At 39.4% G+C, this 19,327-nt stretch overlaps 3 protein-coding genes across 3 annotated transcripts in view; all 3 read left to right on the top strand.

The window, feature by feature from the left end:
• LOC138597913 (gamma-aminobutyric acid receptor subunit alpha-2) overlaps positions 1–5,160 on the top strand; it is a 33,247-nt gene extending 28,087 nt beyond the window's left edge. The window contains exon 9 of the mRNA XM_069669469.1: positions 1,289–5,160. Coding sequence (XP_069525570.1) covers positions 1,289–1,597 — 309 coding nt within the window. The 3' untranslated portion in view covers positions 1,598–5,160. The remainder of the gene's footprint in view (positions 1–1,288) is intronic.
• A 2,617-nt stretch (positions 5,161–7,777) lies between these two features.
• guf1 (GTP binding elongation factor GUF1) lies at positions 7,778–14,850 on the top strand. The gene is made up of 17 exons (XM_069670168.1): positions 7,778–8,100; positions 8,365–8,476; positions 8,853–9,001; positions 9,344–9,424; positions 9,516–9,593; positions 9,677–9,760; positions 9,845–9,909; positions 9,996–10,199; positions 10,563–10,702; positions 11,009–11,132; positions 11,582–11,714; positions 12,001–12,144; positions 13,652–13,785; positions 13,914–14,015; positions 14,227–14,346; positions 14,497–14,533; positions 14,624–14,850. Exons 1-17 carry the CDS (start codon positions 7,915–7,917, stop codon positions 14,756–14,758), a joined length of 2,028 nt encoding a protein of 675 aa, XP_069526269.1. The 5' UTR covers positions 7,778–7,914; the 3' UTR covers positions 14,759–14,850.
• Positions 14,851–18,842: 3,992 nt separating this feature from the next.
• pigg (phosphatidylinositol glycan anchor biosynthesis class G (EMM blood group)) overlaps positions 18,843–19,327 on the top strand; it is a 53,417-nt gene continuing 52,932 nt past the window's right edge. Inside the window, exon 1 of the mRNA XM_069669917.1 lies at positions 18,843–19,234. Within this exon, the coding sequence (XP_069526018.1) occupies positions 19,081–19,234 (154 nt within the window). The 5' untranslated portion in view covers positions 18,843–19,080. The remainder of the gene's footprint in view (positions 19,235–19,327) is intronic.

Here is a 19,327-nt window from a genome sequence, read left to right as displayed (position 1 = left end):
TTCTGCTATTAAAAGGGTATGCTATTCATATGGTATGATTGGCCAACTTAGGCACTTCCACTGTATTGTGGCTCAGACAGGAGCATGCAGCACAATCCAACTCTTAAGTAAAATATCAGTGCCTATTTGATATACAGTCAAATGGAGTTGTTGATGGGTTGGGGGACTGGGATGAGGACCCGATCAGCGCTACCTCATCCCCCACCTGCTTCATGTAAGGGAGATCCCTGCTTGAGCGCTGCACAGGCCGACAACTCCAGCCAGAGACATATACAAAGCTCTTCCATCAAGTGGCTCTGTCAAATACACCCAACAAACACATCTGCACACACAGCTAAGGGGTAAATACAGTATATTATCTGCTGCGTAAAATTACTATGAGTGCCACTGACAATCATGCCTCTGGTCAGTGTCAGTTATGCATGCAGCTGAGATAACCAAGTGATCAAAAAAAATAGATTGACATCTACAATCCATGGCACAACATGGCAGGGGTGGATCCAGACTTTTTTGACTGGGGTGGCCCAACTTGGGCACTGACTTATGCAGGTGTGTCATGAAGTATGTGTCTACAGACACACAAATTAATAGCATTTAATTAACCCTTCCTTCTCAGCTTAATTCTTTAAGGACTCAAACAGAAGATGTGTGGTCAGAGTAACAATTTAAGTACGAAAGGAAATGTGCCACATTGAAATAGAAAGAAAGCTACCAGCAGCCTGTTACTACAGAGCCCAAATAGTTGATTTTAGCACAAGTCCCGCCTCTGACAAGGCAAATTGCCAATTCTAGTTTAGAATTTTGTGGTGGCCTTCGCGGTGGCCAATCAGATTTCAAGGGGGGCCCAGGCCACCCCTGGCCACCCCTCTGGATCTGCCCCTGCAACATGGCCAGTGTGTCTCTACTCCAAGCACATTTGTGTGTTTCCTAAATAAACCTGTGTCTCATGAAATGTCCTTAACATATGATGTGCAAGCTCATACAGTATACTTCCTCCTCCTGCTAACTGTAGTAAAATTATTAAACATATCAGTCAACATGCTTTACATTTTTAAACATCATTGGAGGTGAAGAAAAGTTTGAAACACAGCATGTCGTCCAATTGTTGATACATTTCTGCCTACCTGGCCTTCCTTCTAACATGGTGAAAGGTGTTGGTCCATTAGTAGAACCTAATGCCACCACACTCATCTATTTACATGTACCTTAAAACTCATTGGTGACATGGTTCAGGTTACCTCTGTCTATGTGTATGTGTTTGAATCTAAACATTGTGGTCTTTTAACAGAAAAAAGAGAGGACATCTGTGGTCAAGAAGAATAATGCGTATGCTGTAGCAGTGGCCAACTACGCACCTAACATCACCAAGGACTCCAGCACACTTCCAACCATTGCCAAAGGTGGAGCTTTGGATCCTAACAAGGCCAAAGCAGATGGCAAAGTCCAAGACAGCAAGAAGACGTTCAACAGCGTCAGCAAAATTGACAGGATGTCAAGGATTTTGTTTCCCGTTCTCTTTGGCAGCTTCAACCTCGTGTACTGGGCGACCTACCTAAACAGAGAACCCCTTATAAAAGATATGGTCCCCTCAAATTAGAGACCAGTTTTTAATGGGGTCTGTTCTGGGGACTAAGAGACGAACCAAATACCTCCAGCAACTTCGTACACATACCTGTGCAGAGTGAAGTCCTGGATTGCAGCGTGATTTTTATCTTCGCCTGTTTTCTACACTGTCTGCAGCACATTTGAGAGAGCCTGGCTTTTGTAAATGTTTATGTATATTTATATTCATGGTTTCAAGGTGACATAGTGTGGATTACTTTGATGAGAGAACACATTCCCTACGTTTCGAGATACAATATTTGGCCACTGTACATACAAGTCAAATGAAAAGTAAACACCAACATTTTATTTAACATGTCTTCTACATTTTCCGGTAATGCCCTCTCTTCTGATAATACAGTATTTATTTTTCTTTTAAGGGAAAGGAGCTGATTATACGATGGTTTCTTTGTCATCCAAGAGTGGCCTGACTCTTTTTTTTCTGTCCAAGCCAATGCAAAAACACACCTGTATGATATTGTTACAGTGTAAAAGTTTTATATTATCTGTGACTGCGGCTGTTGGGCTGCACTCAAGCGCTGACCTCCAGAATTACTCAAACACTTCAAGCCAACAAGGTTGTAAAATACACAGAGGAAGCTAATGTATGTTTAGGTGAGCAGTGGAAACAAGTGGGTTGCAAGGAAACGTGTATTTAAAGCCACTGTGAGGAACTTTCATATTCAGTTGATCTTCCCCTGTTGATGACGTGTCACCTCTTATCTCATGGTAGAATTCTGTCAGGAAAGAAATGTGAATGGTTTCCGCAGAAAATGTAAATAAAGTCACATCTGGTCTGCGTGCCATGCATCGCTTTGTCTGACACCCACCTGCCGCAGCGGTAACAGACATTCAAAATAACTATATAGAAATAGCCAACGTCTGGCTGATGGTCTCATTTGCTTTTGTAGGTCATATTACGGCATCGTTATTAATTAACATCTGTTTCATAACTAAAATTTCCTCACAGGGGCTTTTACACTTTCTTCTTCTAGAGGCTTGGAGAAATGCACTTGAAGAAGAACATGTTGCTTTACAAGCACACATCAAAGCTATATTCACCATTTATTTGTCAGATTACTTTGAATTACTATAGTATGTTATAAACAATCACATGAAACCGTGTTACTTCGTTTATCATGAGTATATTACAGCTTTTTGTTGGCTTATCTAGGTTGAAGTAACTCTGGTGGACAGTGCAGATTTTAGGGTTGCCTCCTGACTTCAGATTTTCCAAGTCGTCAAATAGTCATTAGTTTAAGCCATTAGTTGACTAGTTATTGCAGGTTTTTGATATCAATTTAATTATTAAAGTATTTTTGTTTTTACAACATCAGTCTGCAGACCTCCAGTTTCTTTTTCAGGCCTGTTCAGTTGGCTTCAGCCTGGCTTATAGCTGCTAACTATCTGACAGGGAAGAGAGGTCATCAGACACATTGCATTAAAAAGATGCCTCATTCATTCAGTGCAGTGAACACACTACACAACCCTTTTTCACAGCAGCTATACTTGAACCTGATCTCATCTGGACACTCTGATGACTATTGAATTCAGCATTCGAACGTGTAAGCTTCACTGTGGCCATGATAGATCCTTGTTCTTTTCTTTAGCTCACAGGAGAGAAATACTTCCTTTTACCAGCCAGACTACATCACAAGCACAGGTTAACCACAAAGACACATTCCTTAAAGGGGAGGGCCCGTCTGCTAGCACTACAGATAACAGGCCTAAGCATATTTGTATGACTGTAGGACTGTCATATGTTAATTACTATTATATTTAGGGCAAAAAGTAACTTTTTTCAGTGCACGGTTTACCCAAATAAGGCCTATTTGGAAAATCCTGAGACACTGCTGCTGCAGCAGGTTCTCATTTATAGTGATGCTGCAGCGATTAGGGTTCATCTGATTTAACCAACAACAGTTACACAGCCTATATTCTTGACTTCTCATGGCCCTTTACTCAACTCATGGCCCTTCAGAGTTTCCATAACAGTTTGGAATTGGCAAGCTCGATAACTTTTTTTTTGTATATCCTGTGGTCTGATAAAAAAAAAGTAAGTTCATAAAATTCAGGGGGGGGCCCAGCAGTGAGCTGCACCCCAAAAAAAAGCACCAACTGGAGCTGGGCAAGCACACAATGGGACCAAACGCCCTGCCTCCCAACAGTCTCAGAGACAGACACAGGTCAGTTTGAGGAACACAGCATCAAGGTGGTTTTCTTGCCAGGTTAAGCTGCTGGCAACTGACTGATATCCGACCTCCTGCTTGCTCTTCTCCCGTTTCACATCCCATTATGAACCTGCTGTGTCCTCCTAAAGTAATAGCCCCAGTTGGAGCCCCAGTGAGGAACCTACGTTCTGTAAAGTAAACACTTTCCCTATTATCAAACTACCCTCCACTCATAAGGCTGTGTTTGCTGTAAAGCTGCTGAGCCCGGCTCTGTTATCCACTTGCCTGCCTCATCCAGCTATCCCCACGGCCCACAGATGAGACAAGAGTAAGCTTTGGGAGCATGCTACTTCCTAACTGTATGGGAAAAGTTGGTTCTGACAATGGGACTTTGAGCTGATACGTGAGATTGTGAGCTGTTTTCCCCAGTTAATTCCCCTCCTTCATCACGTCCAACCTTTACAGGTTAGCTGCAGAACAAAAGCCGTCCATCAATTTCATCAAAAGGCTCCGAGTCCTCTGTCAATCAAAAAATAATTTTACAAATATGCAACATGAACCGGCTGTCAATCATTTTTAAAAAAGAAATACAATTATTTGCTGATTTAAAAAGGAAAACTTTATCGACTAAGACTCATTGACTAACTTTGGTGGATTATTAGGCCAAGCCCTTGTTGGTGTAGCACCACGGCAGAACTAAGGTAATAAGCATATGTGCCATTTCAATTTTAGGTGATTATTTAAGAAATGTCTATTTTAAAACCGTGTTTTATAATACGTCAAGTCATTTTGAAAAACACAGATATGAAAGAGATAGGACTGCAAAAAATATTTTTTTATTATGGCTCCTGAACTACGGTAACACAAGTGGGGATGGATCGTGTGCCATAATGGGAGAGGATACGGCCAGGGATTGAAGACAAAAGTGATGTTTTCTCTCATGAAATTTTTATAGATTATGATGTTGATTGTTCTAATCCTTTAAAGTTAGGACTTACTTGAAAGCCATAAACAGTCATCATGTTATCAAATTCCATGAGCAACAAAAAAACAGGGGAAACAATGATTGTAGTTTATGGGCATGTGGCACTGTGCTTAAGAACAAACCCCCATTCAGCCCCTTATTATGAAGTATTTATGCTTCACTACTGTGTTCTTTTTTCAAAATGTGATATGATTTGGCTTCACATTATTGTGTTAGCTTGATTTAAACTGATTGTTGAATCAAACTTTGCATGAAGATGAAGTTGAGGTCTTTTTTTTTTTTAAGTTATGTTGTTGGATAAGTTTTTCTCTTCAACACTCTGATCATTCCAGAACAAATGATTGTTCACACGATGGATGCTTGATTCAGTGCACCTTTTCTAATAAAACACATATCATTGCATTTCTTTATACCTAGTTTTTGTCGTACTTGAATTAAAAAGGAATGATGTTCAGGTTTCAGAGTTTTTAACTGCATTAATATTTGTCTTGTACTTCAGCAATATCACACGAGTGGGAGGGATTCAGTCACAGGCACGAGGCCACAGGCCTAATAGTGCTGAAGGTAATCCCAGCAGTAATGTCACATCAAGACATTGAGTGAGATATTGCTTTTATATATCAGTTCTACAAGTGGAATATATTTATAAAAAGTAATTAGCAACAACTGATTATTGTCACCACACCTCGTTCCAGAACTTGACTGAAACTGGGCTGTTGCCAAGCAAGGCATAAACAGTTTCCTTCAGGATCGATGCTTTGTGTTTGTGTACATGTTACAGCTGCTCTGTGTTTTGTACATGTATCTGTTTGTTTCCATTTGTCATGCAACCAGTGAAACAAGGGTCTGAAAGTTGCTTTGTTGGTGATTCAGAGGTAGCATCTTGCTCAATCAAGACATAGATCGCCTGCTGTGATGTTTATTAACTGTATACAGAACACCTGAGGCAAAGTCCCACTGATGTTCAACTCTATATCAGCACTCATGGCATTCCTCTTGTCCAATCAGATTTCTTGGAACTAACTGTAGTATGATATTAATTTGTGAATGTATGCCGATATCAGCATATAGGTTTATTGCAGCCATGCTGAGGTCAGTTCCAAACCTCCCTCCCCAAACAGCCAGGTCACATCATGGGACTGTGTCCTTGACCGCTGTCAAGCAATGCTTCTATGCTGCCAGTGACTGTCATTACCAGTATAAAACCACGAAAGCCCTGTGGCAGTGAACGCAAAGCTAGCTGAAGTTCAATTTTCCAGCCTCTCCATCCCTGAAGCATTTCAGTGCACAGATCCCATTAAGAGGCCTCCTCTTCTCTGGGCTCTGTCTCCTCAATCCACAGATATCCCTCTTCATCCTCTCAGGGGCTTAGCCTAACGGAGATCAATACTGTTTGATGTGACATGTCTAGTGACCACATAGGAGAAATTATTACATGCCTTTATAGAAATCTGTATAGTTGAGCCCTATTTACAATTTATTTAAGATTAATGTGTCAGATTTGAGGACTTGTTGGATTGTTAATGTTTAATACATTTATTTAAAACACATTCTTCTTATTCTTTACAAAAGTGTCAGGAACATCAACAGCTTCCCTGTTATGTGACCCAGAGACTCCAACTCACACATTATATGTATAAAGAACATCTGACTTAAATAACAAAGAGATCAGGCCAAGTGGTCTCAATATGCTGGATGAACGTGTTCATCGGTAGAGTTTGCAGCAGCATCGGAAACAGACAGATTTAAAAAGGACTGTTGCAAAATTCTCCAAGTGAAAATCATAATATGGAAACCATTTACAACAAATAGAGCTAAAATACACATTTAGGTGGTGTAAATTACATCAAAAGAAATCTGATAAGATGGCGGGAGTAGGGGCAGGGGATCCTCTCTAATCCAACCACTCCCACTAGTGTGACTCCCTTTTAATTCAATTCAAAGTGAGAGCTAGTCAGTGACAAAAAAATAGACCAAATTGGGGAAAAGAACATGAAACAAAGTCAGCGTTACCTTGTGTCATTTAACATTTGAGATACAGTGCTTAAAAACCCCACAGGTCATCTGACCTGTATGAATGTATAACAGGTCAACATTTGCCTACTGCACTGCTGTTGATGATTTTCCTGGTTTCTTAGATAGGTCCAACTGACGGTATAGCTACACAATGTTAAATAGCCTATATCAACTCCTTTTCCTAGCCCAAGAAAAATACTATCTCCCCATCTGTTTTCCAATTTTCACATTATTCTATAAGGCTCTGTGAATGAAATGCAATCCTCAGCGTCTCAGAAAAACAAAAGAAGAAAAAAAAGAAGACAAAGATCACGTGACAGATGCTTAGGCTAATAGAGGCATATTATCTCTGGTGGAGCAAAAGAAAGAAGCAATAGCCCTATCTATTCTTGTGCAAGAGGCTGCTCAGTTGTCATAGCAACTGATATCCATTTTTATCCTTTATGTGATAGGTCGAGCAGGCGGGACTTCCGAAAATCCAAGTATTTTCAAAGATAATAGTATGTCAAGATAGTCATGCTCCTTTAATGGGTTGAGCTGTTTAAAATGTAACTTCATTATTTTATGATTCCAATTGTAGCCTCGTGGGCTAGTCACTTCAAAGTGAATAGGCCTAAGCACTATACCACACTATCAGCAGACATAGGCTACTGAAGTGTTATAGCACCTGCATTTAGTAAGCTATACATTAGCAAATAAACGATTGGCATTTAGTTTTCCAGAGTTCGTTAGAATTCCAATAAACTTTGAAGATCATCACATATCAGAATACATCGGTGGTTAGCGGTCTGTTGTAACCGACGTGAAAGAAAACTAAAATTAATTTAGGTAATCATCTCGTTTATTGGACAATCTTTGATTCGAAATGAACAACATTTCCCAGAAGTCCTTGCTGGTGAAGCGTAATCCAAAATGTCAGCACCCAGGCAATTCATGCACCGGGGTTATAGTAGGACTATTTTCTTTAAAAAGCATCTATGTTTATTGTCGTGTGAAACCATCACTGGCTCGCATTTGTTGAAATAGCTAGTTAATGGTCTTACAGAAGTATTCTACAGATTGTTAGCTAAAATGTATGCAGCATCATTTTGCTATCCTTTATGCTGTTAGGTAGCTTACTTAGTGACGCTTGACGGAAACATGTCTTTTTGTCTGTTGAAACGGTGGTGTGAAACACCCCTAATAAGACGTGCTTTGCAGTTCAAAATGTACAGAAGGAAAATGCAAAGCAATAAAATGACTTACGTACTGTTAAGACATCGCTGGATGAAAAGGCTACCTGTGTTCTCCAGTAGCAACAAGATGATGAGCACGCAAACAGACAAGGTAACTTAACACACACACAACAGAACGGTTCAGGAGCGCATTAACGGCATTGCTACCCGTGCATTCAGGTGCCTGTGATAAACTTTTTATTAAAGAAAGAGAGCTCTTGTATACATAGAGTAGAGGGTGAGCGCTCTTTATGAGAGCTTTCACTCCCATTCAGGTCCTGTGCTTGCCCCAATCAGAAAATGACAAATTAAACTTTCAGTGGCATTTGAGTGGGTGTTAAACTGATAAAATGTCTTCTCTCCCTTTATTTTGAAGGATGATATTGACCTTTCTAAGTTCCCTACGGAGAGGATCAGAAATTTTTGCATCATCGCTCATATTGACCATGGGAAAAGCACTTTGGCTGACAGGCTGCTGGAGATGACAGGTAAGATGCTCATCAAACTGAGTGTCAGCCGTTTTCACCTAAAGAGTTATCAGGTAGCTATATGAAAACAAGAGCTATGTTGATGATGACATACACATACTGATAATGCTAATGTGATAATACAATGTAAAAGCTCTACAATATTTGGAGTTTATAATCCCAGTAGTAGTCGGGAGATTTGTGATCTGTGAATGGTTATTACCATATTACAAATGGCTGCAAATGAGCAGTATGAGAGTGTATATCTCTCTAACATAGATATACTAACATAATGCCACTGACTGGGTCACTGTTGAGGTTTAGACATAGCACTAAGTAAAACTGTTAAATATTCCACGTATAAAATGTTTTCTGAATTGATGCCATTGATAAACAGGTGCCATAGCAAAGACAGAGAAGAACAAACAGGTGTTGGACAAGCTTCAGGTGGAGCGAGAGAGAGGGATAACAGTGAAGGCCCAGACAGCCTCGCTGTTTTACAGTCACCGGGGACAGGAGTACCTCCTGAACCTCATTGACACGCCGGTAAGCGCTTTGTTGGGTGTGACATCAGGAAGAGGAAGCTTTCAAACAGAAATTAAGCAAGTGGGCTGATTTTATGTGGTGTTTCTAAATGCATTCGACAATTTAGAAAATATAATGTGTTCCATAACTACTACACCATAACTTACACAATCAAAAAACAATTAGATTTGGCATCATGGTGTGTCTCTTATTTATTCTCATCTCTCTCATCCAGATTTTTATATTACACTTATATTGCACAACAGCTGTATCAGATACATGTCTACGAAGGAATAAAATAATCCTTTTTACTTTGTAAATGTGCTGCGATACCATGATCTCCACTGACTTTTCTCCCTGCAGGGCCATGTTGACTTCAGTTATGAAGTGTCTCGATCGATTTCTGCATGCCAAGGTGTCCTGTTGATTGTCGATGCAAATCAGGTAGAAGACCATATTTCCAGCTTGCAGTATTCGTAGTAAATTCTTCTGGCTGTGCATGATGCAGTCTTTTATATCTTGTTGTCATGTGAAGGGGGTTCAAGCGCAGACGGTTGCTAACTTCTACCTGGCCTTTGAAGCACAGTTGGCGATCATCCCTGTTATTAACAAGGTACCCTGACGCCTTCTTGCCTCTGGTTTAATCAGATATTCTGCTCTTTAATATGCCATTTTAATTTGACGTTTCGCCCTAAGATTGATTTGAAAAACGCTGATCCAAAGAGAGTGGAATCACAGATTGAAAAGTTGTTTGATATTCCACGTGAAGAGTGCATTAAGGTAAATTAAGAGAGTATGTAACCACCTTTCAAGTTTTCAGGATCACTTATCAGAGGTTGTAATTTGTGTCATCAACTTTTTCAGATTTCAGCTAAACTTGGAACAAATGTCGAAAAGGTTCTCCAAGCAGTTGTGGACAGAATCCCAGCGTAAGATGGCTCATGAGGATTTTTCTCTCAGAGGAACATGTTGGACACATCCACTGAAGCTTTTTTTCTCTTGCTTGTATTTTCAGGCCTGTGGCAAGTACCGATGACCCATTTAAAGCCCTAGTGTTCGACTCCACTTTTAACCACTACAGAGGAGTAGTGGCCAATATTGCTGTGTTTGGAGGTTGGGTCAGGAAAGGAGACAGGATTGTGTCAGCACATCTTGGCAAGACCTACGAGGTCAACGAGCTGGGGCTACTCCGACCAGACGAACACCAAACACAGAGGCTGTACGTGCCATTCCTCCTCTTGTGTCATCTTTCCCAATTGTTATCCATTAGAGCGTATAATAACATAACAACCAAAATGATTAGTGGACTAATTGATTATTAGTCAAACTGCTGATAAATAGTATGTAACTATTTTTAAAGTATTTAAGTTTTTCTGTGCAAAAATGTTTAACATGCTGGCTCCAGCTTCTCTTTTATTAGGAAACTGTTTTTTTTTTTCAATGTAATAGAAAAAAGCGGCATTTGAATACAAAGCCAGCCTACTGAACTGTATCTATAAAGTTTTGTTTTGAAGTAAGCAATCGTCAACACAGAGCTTTTGTCCAATTGTCCTACTACATTAACCCTTCGACTCCTGTGTAGTTTTGCAGGTCAAGTTGGCTACATAATCGCGGGGATGAAGGACGTAAAAGAGGCCCAGATTGGCGACACGCTCTACCACCACGATCAGCCAGTGGAAGCTCTTCCAGGGTTTAAACCTGCCAGAGCCATGGTCTTTGCTGGTAAAAAGTGTTTTTTTACAGGAGCTTTATGCTGTCAGATAAAAATATCTATGTAAAATTGGAATAAGAAGCCATTCTTTTAGACACTAGATGCATTAAAACTACTTAAAACACTCAGTACATAACAGAGCACAAGCCTTGAATGTTCCCGTGTCACTGGACATTTATTCAGACATAAAAGTCCTTGAATGCGTGTGGTGTTTCACTCGCTATTACACCAAGTGCAGTCAGTGCTTTTTGCATAAAGGGAAAGAGTCCTGTTTGGGTCCTGATGTGCACTCTGTCTTTTGTTTCTTTGGCCCTAAGGCATGTATCCGATGGACCAGTCAGAGTATCAAGGCCTTCGCAGCGCCATCGAGAGGCTGACCTTGAATGACTCAAGTGTCTCAGTGCAGAGAGACAGCAGTCTGGCCCTGGGAGCAGGCTGGAGGTAACAACTGTTTGATTTACAATGAAAAAAAAAAGGGTGTGAGGAGTGTGTCATTACATATACATGTCCAGTTTAAGAAACATGTTTTGGAAATGCATCTACTTTCTGCTAAAGGTATTAAATGTATGGAGGAAGAAGGAGGTATCAGTTATTACACAAAGCTATCACAGCATATGATGTAATTGATCGGGGAAGAAACAACTTTGTAACAGTATGTTGCCAGAATTGCCAGCCAAGTTCATTTATCATCACAAGTCATACCAGTCCGGATGGTGTAAATCTGATTCTATCAGCGGCAGTGATGTGGATCATGTGGAAGTACATTACTGCACTGGAAAAGCAAAGAATTGTACTCACTGCTGAGCTCTTTAACCAAACAGATGCTTTGTCATTAAAAGCATGAAATTAATGAGTTGATGAAATCTGTTAACCTTCTCGTCTCTCTGCAGACTTGGCTTCCTGGGTCTGCTCCATATGGAGGTGTTCAATCAGAGGCTTGAACAGGAATACAATGCATCTGTTATAGTAACTGCGCCCACCGTGCCCTATAAGGCTGTCCTCACTGCTGCCAAACTCATCAAGGTGAAAGCTGTTTCCAGCTAAAATATTTTTTGTCTTATTGCAGAGCTGGGCTAGCACAATAAGTTAGGCAGGAAGAAACTCTGAACTCAAAATGTTTCTGTATGTAAAGACTTTGAATTTTTATTTTATAAAGATTATCACAATTTATGTAATTTTTTTAGTAATGGAATACCTACTGTAACAAACCCTGCAGGACGTGTTTTCTATGGTAGAATATCATTTTTAAATCATTGAGAGTTTCACCAGTTTTATTTGGAGGTTTAAATCTTGTTTGTTCTTTTCACAGGAACATGGCACCAAGGAGATAACCATTGTAAACCCTGCTCACTTCCCAGACAGATCAACTGTGTCCGAGTATTTGGAGCCTATGGTACTGGGGACCATTCTCACTCCAGACACATACACTGGCAAAATCATGACTCTCTGTTTGGTAAGATCAAAATGAGAAAAACATACTCTGAATGAAAAACTGTTTAGTTTAGTTGTTTAAACTGGATGTGGTCTTTCTTCACCATATGGGGTAGCCAGCTTGGGGCACCCTGGTAGCTCACCTGGTACAGGGCATGCCATTAAGGCTGAGTCCTTGGTCTAATTCAGACCCTGGCTTCCCTGACTCTCTTTGGTGTAAACTATCAAATACAGAAAACAAGACAAGGTCAAAACGTAGTATGTGGCGCACCGCATCAGGTCAATGTGCGCTTTTGTGGAACTTGAAGCGTGGCGTGTGCGTGACGGCTGCAGGACGTGTTCATTTTCATTTTAAATGTATGAAAACAGATGAGAGTCCTCACACTGCTGGCGTGACACGCGCGACTCACATACAGAAAATGTAGACAATAGGAGCCTCGCCCATTTTTACCATGAGCTGCACGGCTCTCTGCAAAAATACACGGTGAAAATGAATTGTGATGAGTCCTATTGATCTCTGACAGCAATATGAACATCTCTTCCTGTAGTAAAAGTCACAGACATGGAGAGTAAAGTAGGTCAACACTTCCGATATGCTTTTTCAATGCCCGATCTGGAATTCTGACTCCCCTCGTTTGTACACAATGCTTTTATTTTGAAGTGTCTCCCGTACCATTGTTGTCTTTTTTTTGTTGTTTTTTTAAAAATTATTTGTAACATTTCCAGGAAGTTATTTGATCGATAAAGTCACTCACAGGCTCCTTATTGCAGCTCCTGCTTAATTTCCTCCCTCGAACAAAGTATCCAGAGCCATGTAGACAGAGAGTCGCGTCAGTGGAGGTCCAATATGCTCCATGATCCGCCATTGTCACTCACTCAGTCACTCAGTCAGTCACATACTGATCCCGGCGGTCAGCCAAAAAAAGCCCCCCAAATAATCTTTAAGTACCTCTAACGTGTATTTGCCTTGTAAACATCTTATTAAAAGTGTAGAGTATTTTCTGGTAAGGTCAGAGAGGGAAGGACCCCCAGACGGCCTGATTCTCAAGCATCTTGGAAAATGTAGTTTGACAGGAGATTATTTGAGTGCATCCTTGCTTTTAGTCTCATTGCTTGTCAAAAAGCTTGAGAGATTACCCAGAAAAGGTTTCCTTTGAGTTGGAAAGTTTGTTTATATTTCTGATGCTACTGTATCAAGAGTCTCTCCCTATTTTAAAACATAATTGATTAATTTGTTTAACAGAGTAAACTGACTGCACCTTTCTAGTCTGTTGAAATTTTAAAGCAGTTTAAACTTGATGCCATTCACACACATTCATGCACGGAAGGCACAGCTTTAAAACCAATTTGGGGTTCAGTATCTTGCCCAAGGGAACTTGTATATTTAGGCTGGAGGAGCTGGGTTCTGATCTTCCCATTAGAGGATCACTCGCTCTACCCCCTGAGCCTCGATCCCCTGCAGTAGCTCTTTTTTAATTGTTGAGATTTTAATCACTTGAAAGACTGAAAAGAATATGTTTTTCTTCCAGAATCGCAGAGCTGTCCAGAAGAACATGGTGTACATAGACGACCAGCGTGTCATGATGAAGTATCTTTTCCCTTTAAATGAAATTGTTGTGGATTTCTATGACCTTCTTAAATCTCTGTCCTCTGGATACGCAAGGTACACATGTATAAATATACTTTTACCACATTCATGAACAATTCAATTTACCTTGTAGTCTTCTCTGGATAAATGCTGTATCACTGTTGACTGGCTCTAAAAGCATTCCATGATTTTATCCTCCATAGCTTTGACTATGAGAGTGCAGGCCACCAGACTGCTGATTTGATAAAGATGGATATTCTGCTGAATGGGCGTTCCGTGGAAGAACTCACCACAATTGTACACAGGTAGCCTACTGCATGTTTCAAATCATAGTGGAAAAGTAAGCAGTTTTGTTGTTTTTCAGGTGATAAAAAGTTATCTTAGCTTATCTTCTCAAGTCAACTTAAAATTTTAAGGCAGCCTGGGAACTTTTTTTAGTTCAACCAACTAGTGTTTTTTTACAGTGTAGAGCAGTAGCATTTCACGCTTTTTACTCTGATATATTTTTTGTTACAGAGACCGTGCGTACACCACAGGGAAAGCTATGTGTGAGCGACTGAAAGACTCCATACCAAGGCAGATGTTCGAGATAGCTGTACAGGCAGCTATTGGAAGTAAGGTCATTGCAAGGGAAACGTAAGTACAAGGGCAAGGTCATACAACTGTATGATGTGAAAACCAATACATACAATATATGAAGCTCTAAGAACTGTATTTGCATGTGAAACGTGCTAAAAAGATTAACTTACTTCAAAAATATGACAGTACAATATTCGTCTTTTTCAGAATAAAGGCCTACAGAAAAAATGTTCTTGCTAAATGTGTAAGTAAACTTCTTCTTAACTCAAAAGTTGTATCATCTAAACATATATTTTCAAAAACTCTGAAGGTCATGTCATTTGTATCTTGGTAGTATGGAGGGGACATAACTCGGAAGATGAAGCTGCTGAAGAAACAGGCAGAGGGCAAGAAGAAGATGCGGCTTATCGGCAGTGTGGAAGTACCCAAAGATGCCTTTATTAGTGTTCTGAAAAGGAAAGACAAATAGACGGCAATAGTATAAATATATTATTAAATGATCATTATTGTATAGAACGTCTTTCTTAATTAAAAGGCCCTGCTGCTTTTCTTCTGATTAAAGTGATCATTGGGTCTGCAAACTGCTGTAATTGTGCTAATTTCCAAAATATGCCTCATAACTTACCCTCTGACATGTAATAGATCAATTGCCCACAGATTAATTTAAAGGTAAGATGTTATTCAAAATAAGTCAGTTAAAACTTTGCATTTGCATTGTTACTGCAAATTATTCCAGTGCGTTATGAGGACTGCGGTTTATAATGGTGAATTCTATCATATCACACAACTGCCTCCTACCACAGTATGCAGTTATGAAGTGAAGGTTTTAAACAGAAGAATGTTGAGTGTAATTTTACACGCACAAAATCCTGAAACATTATAATAAACACTCAGCGGCCACTTCATTAGGTACACCTGTACAATCTAATGCAACTCAATACAACAGCACTGCCATGGATTCTGCTTTTATCAATTTCAGTTTTTGTTGACGTTTGTTTTGTTGAGAGTTAGAAGTGTGTAAATTCAATTATGTTTATTACTGAGTTAAAGATGCTGTTGTACTGAACTAAATTATATTGAGATGTGTCTCTAACTTTTTGCCCTCCCTATTAACATACACGAGGGGGCCAGGGTATTAGAAACACCTCTGAATATAATGCAGCTCAGTACAGCCCCACCACCAATTATGACCTTAGAACATAAAAGCAAATCTTATGGCAGAGCTGGTGTATTGGATTACATTAGATTTTTCAGGTGTACCTAATGAAGTGGTCAGTGAGTGTATGGTATTTATAAGGTATTTATAATTTATTTATCACCATGTTATTGCAAACAGAACACTTGGTATGGTTATGCTACAATTGCACAGTTTATTAATCAGTTCACAAATTTCTGGATTAATGTGAACATTGGTTAATAAATCGGCTCATTCCTTTTTGTTGGTCAGACAAAATAAGCACAGTTCAGTCAGCCTAAGAAAGCAGTAAAAAAAAATTACTATTTATTAAATATTGTATGTAAGTTTGAAGGCACAATAAAAAAATGTAAACACTTAGGGAAACATATCCTACCGATTTCCTTGCAAGTTTTGTGTCTGTTATTTTTCTAATCAATTGATTAGTCTGTCCCTAAGAGAGTGACCGACTCTTAAAACTGACCTCCAAGGGAAGTATATATAATACATTTGTTATGATATTATGTGCAGGCTGTGCTGTTTGTGAAAAACAGAATCTATGCCTTTTAGGTAGTGTTACCAGAAGGTGGCAGCAACAGCTCAAACACACTGGACAAGCAGAAAGGATGTGAATCCTGTGCTAATTTCCAATTAGACTTTATTTCCCTAAGACTGTAAGAATGTCATCAAAACACCCAAACAGTCCACTCTCCTACTCTTTGTGCTGCTATTTTTATTTGGTGATTTAAAACACATCTGATTTGAGGAAGTAATGGGTGTATATACTATATTTATAGCTTTTTAAGCATGATACAAATAAAACCACAAGAACAGGCAAACAACGGGCTCAGACATGTATGAAAAATAAATAGCCAAATAAGAGGACATGCGTATGAGAGAAAATGAGAAGAGAAACAGGTAGATGAAGGGTAAGCGGAAAATAAGTCAAAGTGACGTTGCAGAGCTGTTAATTTCACAATATGATTAAAGGTGCTGAGCATTGAGTCTCTGACGAGGAGCATGGAAGGGTAGCAAATTATCATCCCACATTAGTCTTGACCAAGTGGGTGAGAAATGGGTCCCAAATAGCTGAACATTTTATTATCGAACCGATCCTCAGAAACCCAAGTCTTTCCATATGTATGAGCGACATCATATCAGCAATCCATTTCTGAAATGAGGGGGACAGGTGAACTTTCTCTCAGGATGTGTCTCTTGGCAGTTGTCATCCCCAGCATCAGTGACTGTTTCATGGGTGTGGGAAGACCATCTGACAGTAAACAGCTGAAGATGGCAAGTCCAGCTTCTGGCTGGAAAAGTCTTATATAGGCCTTAGAATGCCAGTCAAATATTTTGGACCAGAATCCAGTTAGTGAGGGGCAGAACCAGAAGGTGTGAGATAGCATGTCCTCTGCAAATTTGCATCTGTCCCATAGTGGCGAGACAGAGGAGTAAAATCTGTGTAACCTGAGCGTAGAGTAGTGTAGACGGTGGACAACTTTAAACTGGATCTGCTGTTTCCTGAGCACGAATGTATCAATGATAGACTCTCATCCCACATGGCTTCAGATAATTCAATGCCTGATTCCTCTTTCCAAGCATCTCTGATCTTCACAGTACAAGTTGAAGTCATCAAACAAACACACAAACTTAGAGATAAGATGTTAAGATATCAGAAAATGTTTGAAATTTTGGATCAGAAATAATGTCGGACCTGCAAATAGCGTAAAAAATGTGACGGGGGCAAATTCTATGTATCTCAACTGATCTCAACGCACGCTGGACTTTTATATTGTCTGTACACTGCACTATTTTTAATTTGATACTGTAAGCTTTTTGCACTCACCAATATTCTTATTACACCTGTTGTACATTTTTTGTATTATAATATTGGTTTTTATATTTTAATTCTTATTGCCTATTTTTTCTCTTATTCAATTGAAGTCTTTTGCTTCTTTTTATTCTAGTTCTGTGTTAATTGTTCTGCACCAAAACACCAAAACAAATTCCTTTAATGTGTAAACGCACCTGGCAATAAACCTGATTCTGTTTTTGATTCTGAAAACAGATCGGTGTTTGTACAGAGGACAGAATGCTTCTAACCTGGTTTTAGATTCAAACAGAATGTTTTAAAACAAATCTTAAACTCTTAAAGGACTTGGGCTTCTCCAGCTTGGGAAACAGTATGGCTGGCAGGGAGGAGTTGACAGCAGAGTTGGCGTTCATGCTTAGCCACAAGGGGCATGGCCCTGACGTTGGCAGACAGTAATAGTGCCCAAACACAAGTAGGCCTAACCCCCCTTCTGACTTGGGCTTTTGTATGTGCCCTTTGAGATCCTGTGGTTTTTGTAGTTCCATATATAGGACAGAATCACAGAGTCCAATTCATTGAAGGCTGATGGGCGAAAAATTGGGAGATTTAGTCCACTCATAAAAAGAAACAACAATGGGGGAAAAAAAATTGATTAGAGCAAGATTTAAACTCACCTGATGTCTTCAACTGATTGACTACACCTGTACCTGCTATGGCGAAAGAGTGGCTGTTAAAGTCTGCTTTTACACCAGATTTTTGTGTTTAAATTACGAGTGTTAATTGCTGAATTTCAAATATTTTGATTATTTTGCTACTTTTAAATAAGGTATATCTTTTATTGCTTATTTGCATTAATTAATATTATTTACACTTCATCAGGTACACCTGTATAATCTAATACAACTCAATACAAGAGCACTGCCATGGATTCTGCTTTTATGAAGTTTAGTTTTTGTTGACTTTTGTTTTGTTGAGAGTCAGAATTGTGTAAATTTAATTATGTTTATTACCGAGGCCATAGTTAAAGGTAGTGTTGTACTGAAGTAAATTATATTGAGATGTGTATCAATTTTTTTTGTTCTCCCTATTTACATACATAAGGGGGGCAGAGTATTAGAAACACCTCTGAATATAATGCAGCTCATTACAGCCCCACCACCAATTATGACCTTGACGCTGAAATATCATTGAATTAACACCTCTATGACAGCTTAGAAAAAAAGCCTATCGTTACAAGCAACATTAAAGCAAATCTTATGGCTGAGCTGATGTATTGGATTGCATTAGATTTTTCAGGTATACCTAATGAAGTGGCCGGTGAGTATATTTTAAATGCAATATTATATTGTTTTGCATCACATGGAACAAGTGAAAACTTATTGGACCAACACATGGGTGAATATTGTCTGTATATGCGTTGAAGTCATAAATGAGCCATAATACATGTATTGTTTACTGTCAACAGCTGAGTCAAACACACTAGTAAAAAAAGCGTATCAGTCTTATTTGACTCTACGTCCGACCCGTAGTTCCATGCTATCAATGCGGAAGTTGATTTGAATGGCTACATCTGTTATGTTATTTGTGATTTTATTCTTAATGAAAGCCACATATATAACATAGATGAAGTTGTGGCTTTGTGAAATGATTTCTGACTTCGCGTTTATCTGAAATGGGACGTTATGGAGGCCTATCTTGTATATTTTGGTAACCTTTTGTAACAAAAAAGCGGCAGGTCGAGGTCTACATGTAAATAGCAAGCTACGAAGTTACTTATCTCTCAAAGTGTCCGTCAAGCAGCAAAATGAAGGTACGGTCGTCTGTTTTTGCCTCGTTTATTTTAATATTTGAAGGAATAGGAATTGCCCTGTTCCTGCGGGGATTTTTTCCTGTACCTGTCAAGTCTTCCTTCTCATCCAAGAGCAAGCTGTCAGATCTGCCGGCGGAGCCGCTGACAGGTGAGCTAACAGCGCCGTCTGGCTTTCCGACATATCTGCGTTTTTATGCCGAGTGTATGCCTGCCTTTGACTTTAATCTTTTAAAAACTCAAA

Source organism: Semicossyphus pulcher, unplaced genomic scaffold (assembly GCF_022749685.1).
Source record: "Semicossyphus pulcher isolate SPU_LCO1_2020_fin unplaced genomic scaffold, fSemPul1.0.p SCAF_2, whole genome shotgun sequence".
In the NCBI taxonomy this organism is placed as follows: domain Eukaryota; kingdom Metazoa; phylum Chordata; class Actinopteri; order Labriformes; family Labridae; genus Semicossyphus; species Semicossyphus pulcher.
The sequence above is the reverse complement of the archived record's forward strand: the minus strand, read 5'-3'. Positions and strand labels throughout refer to the sequence as shown.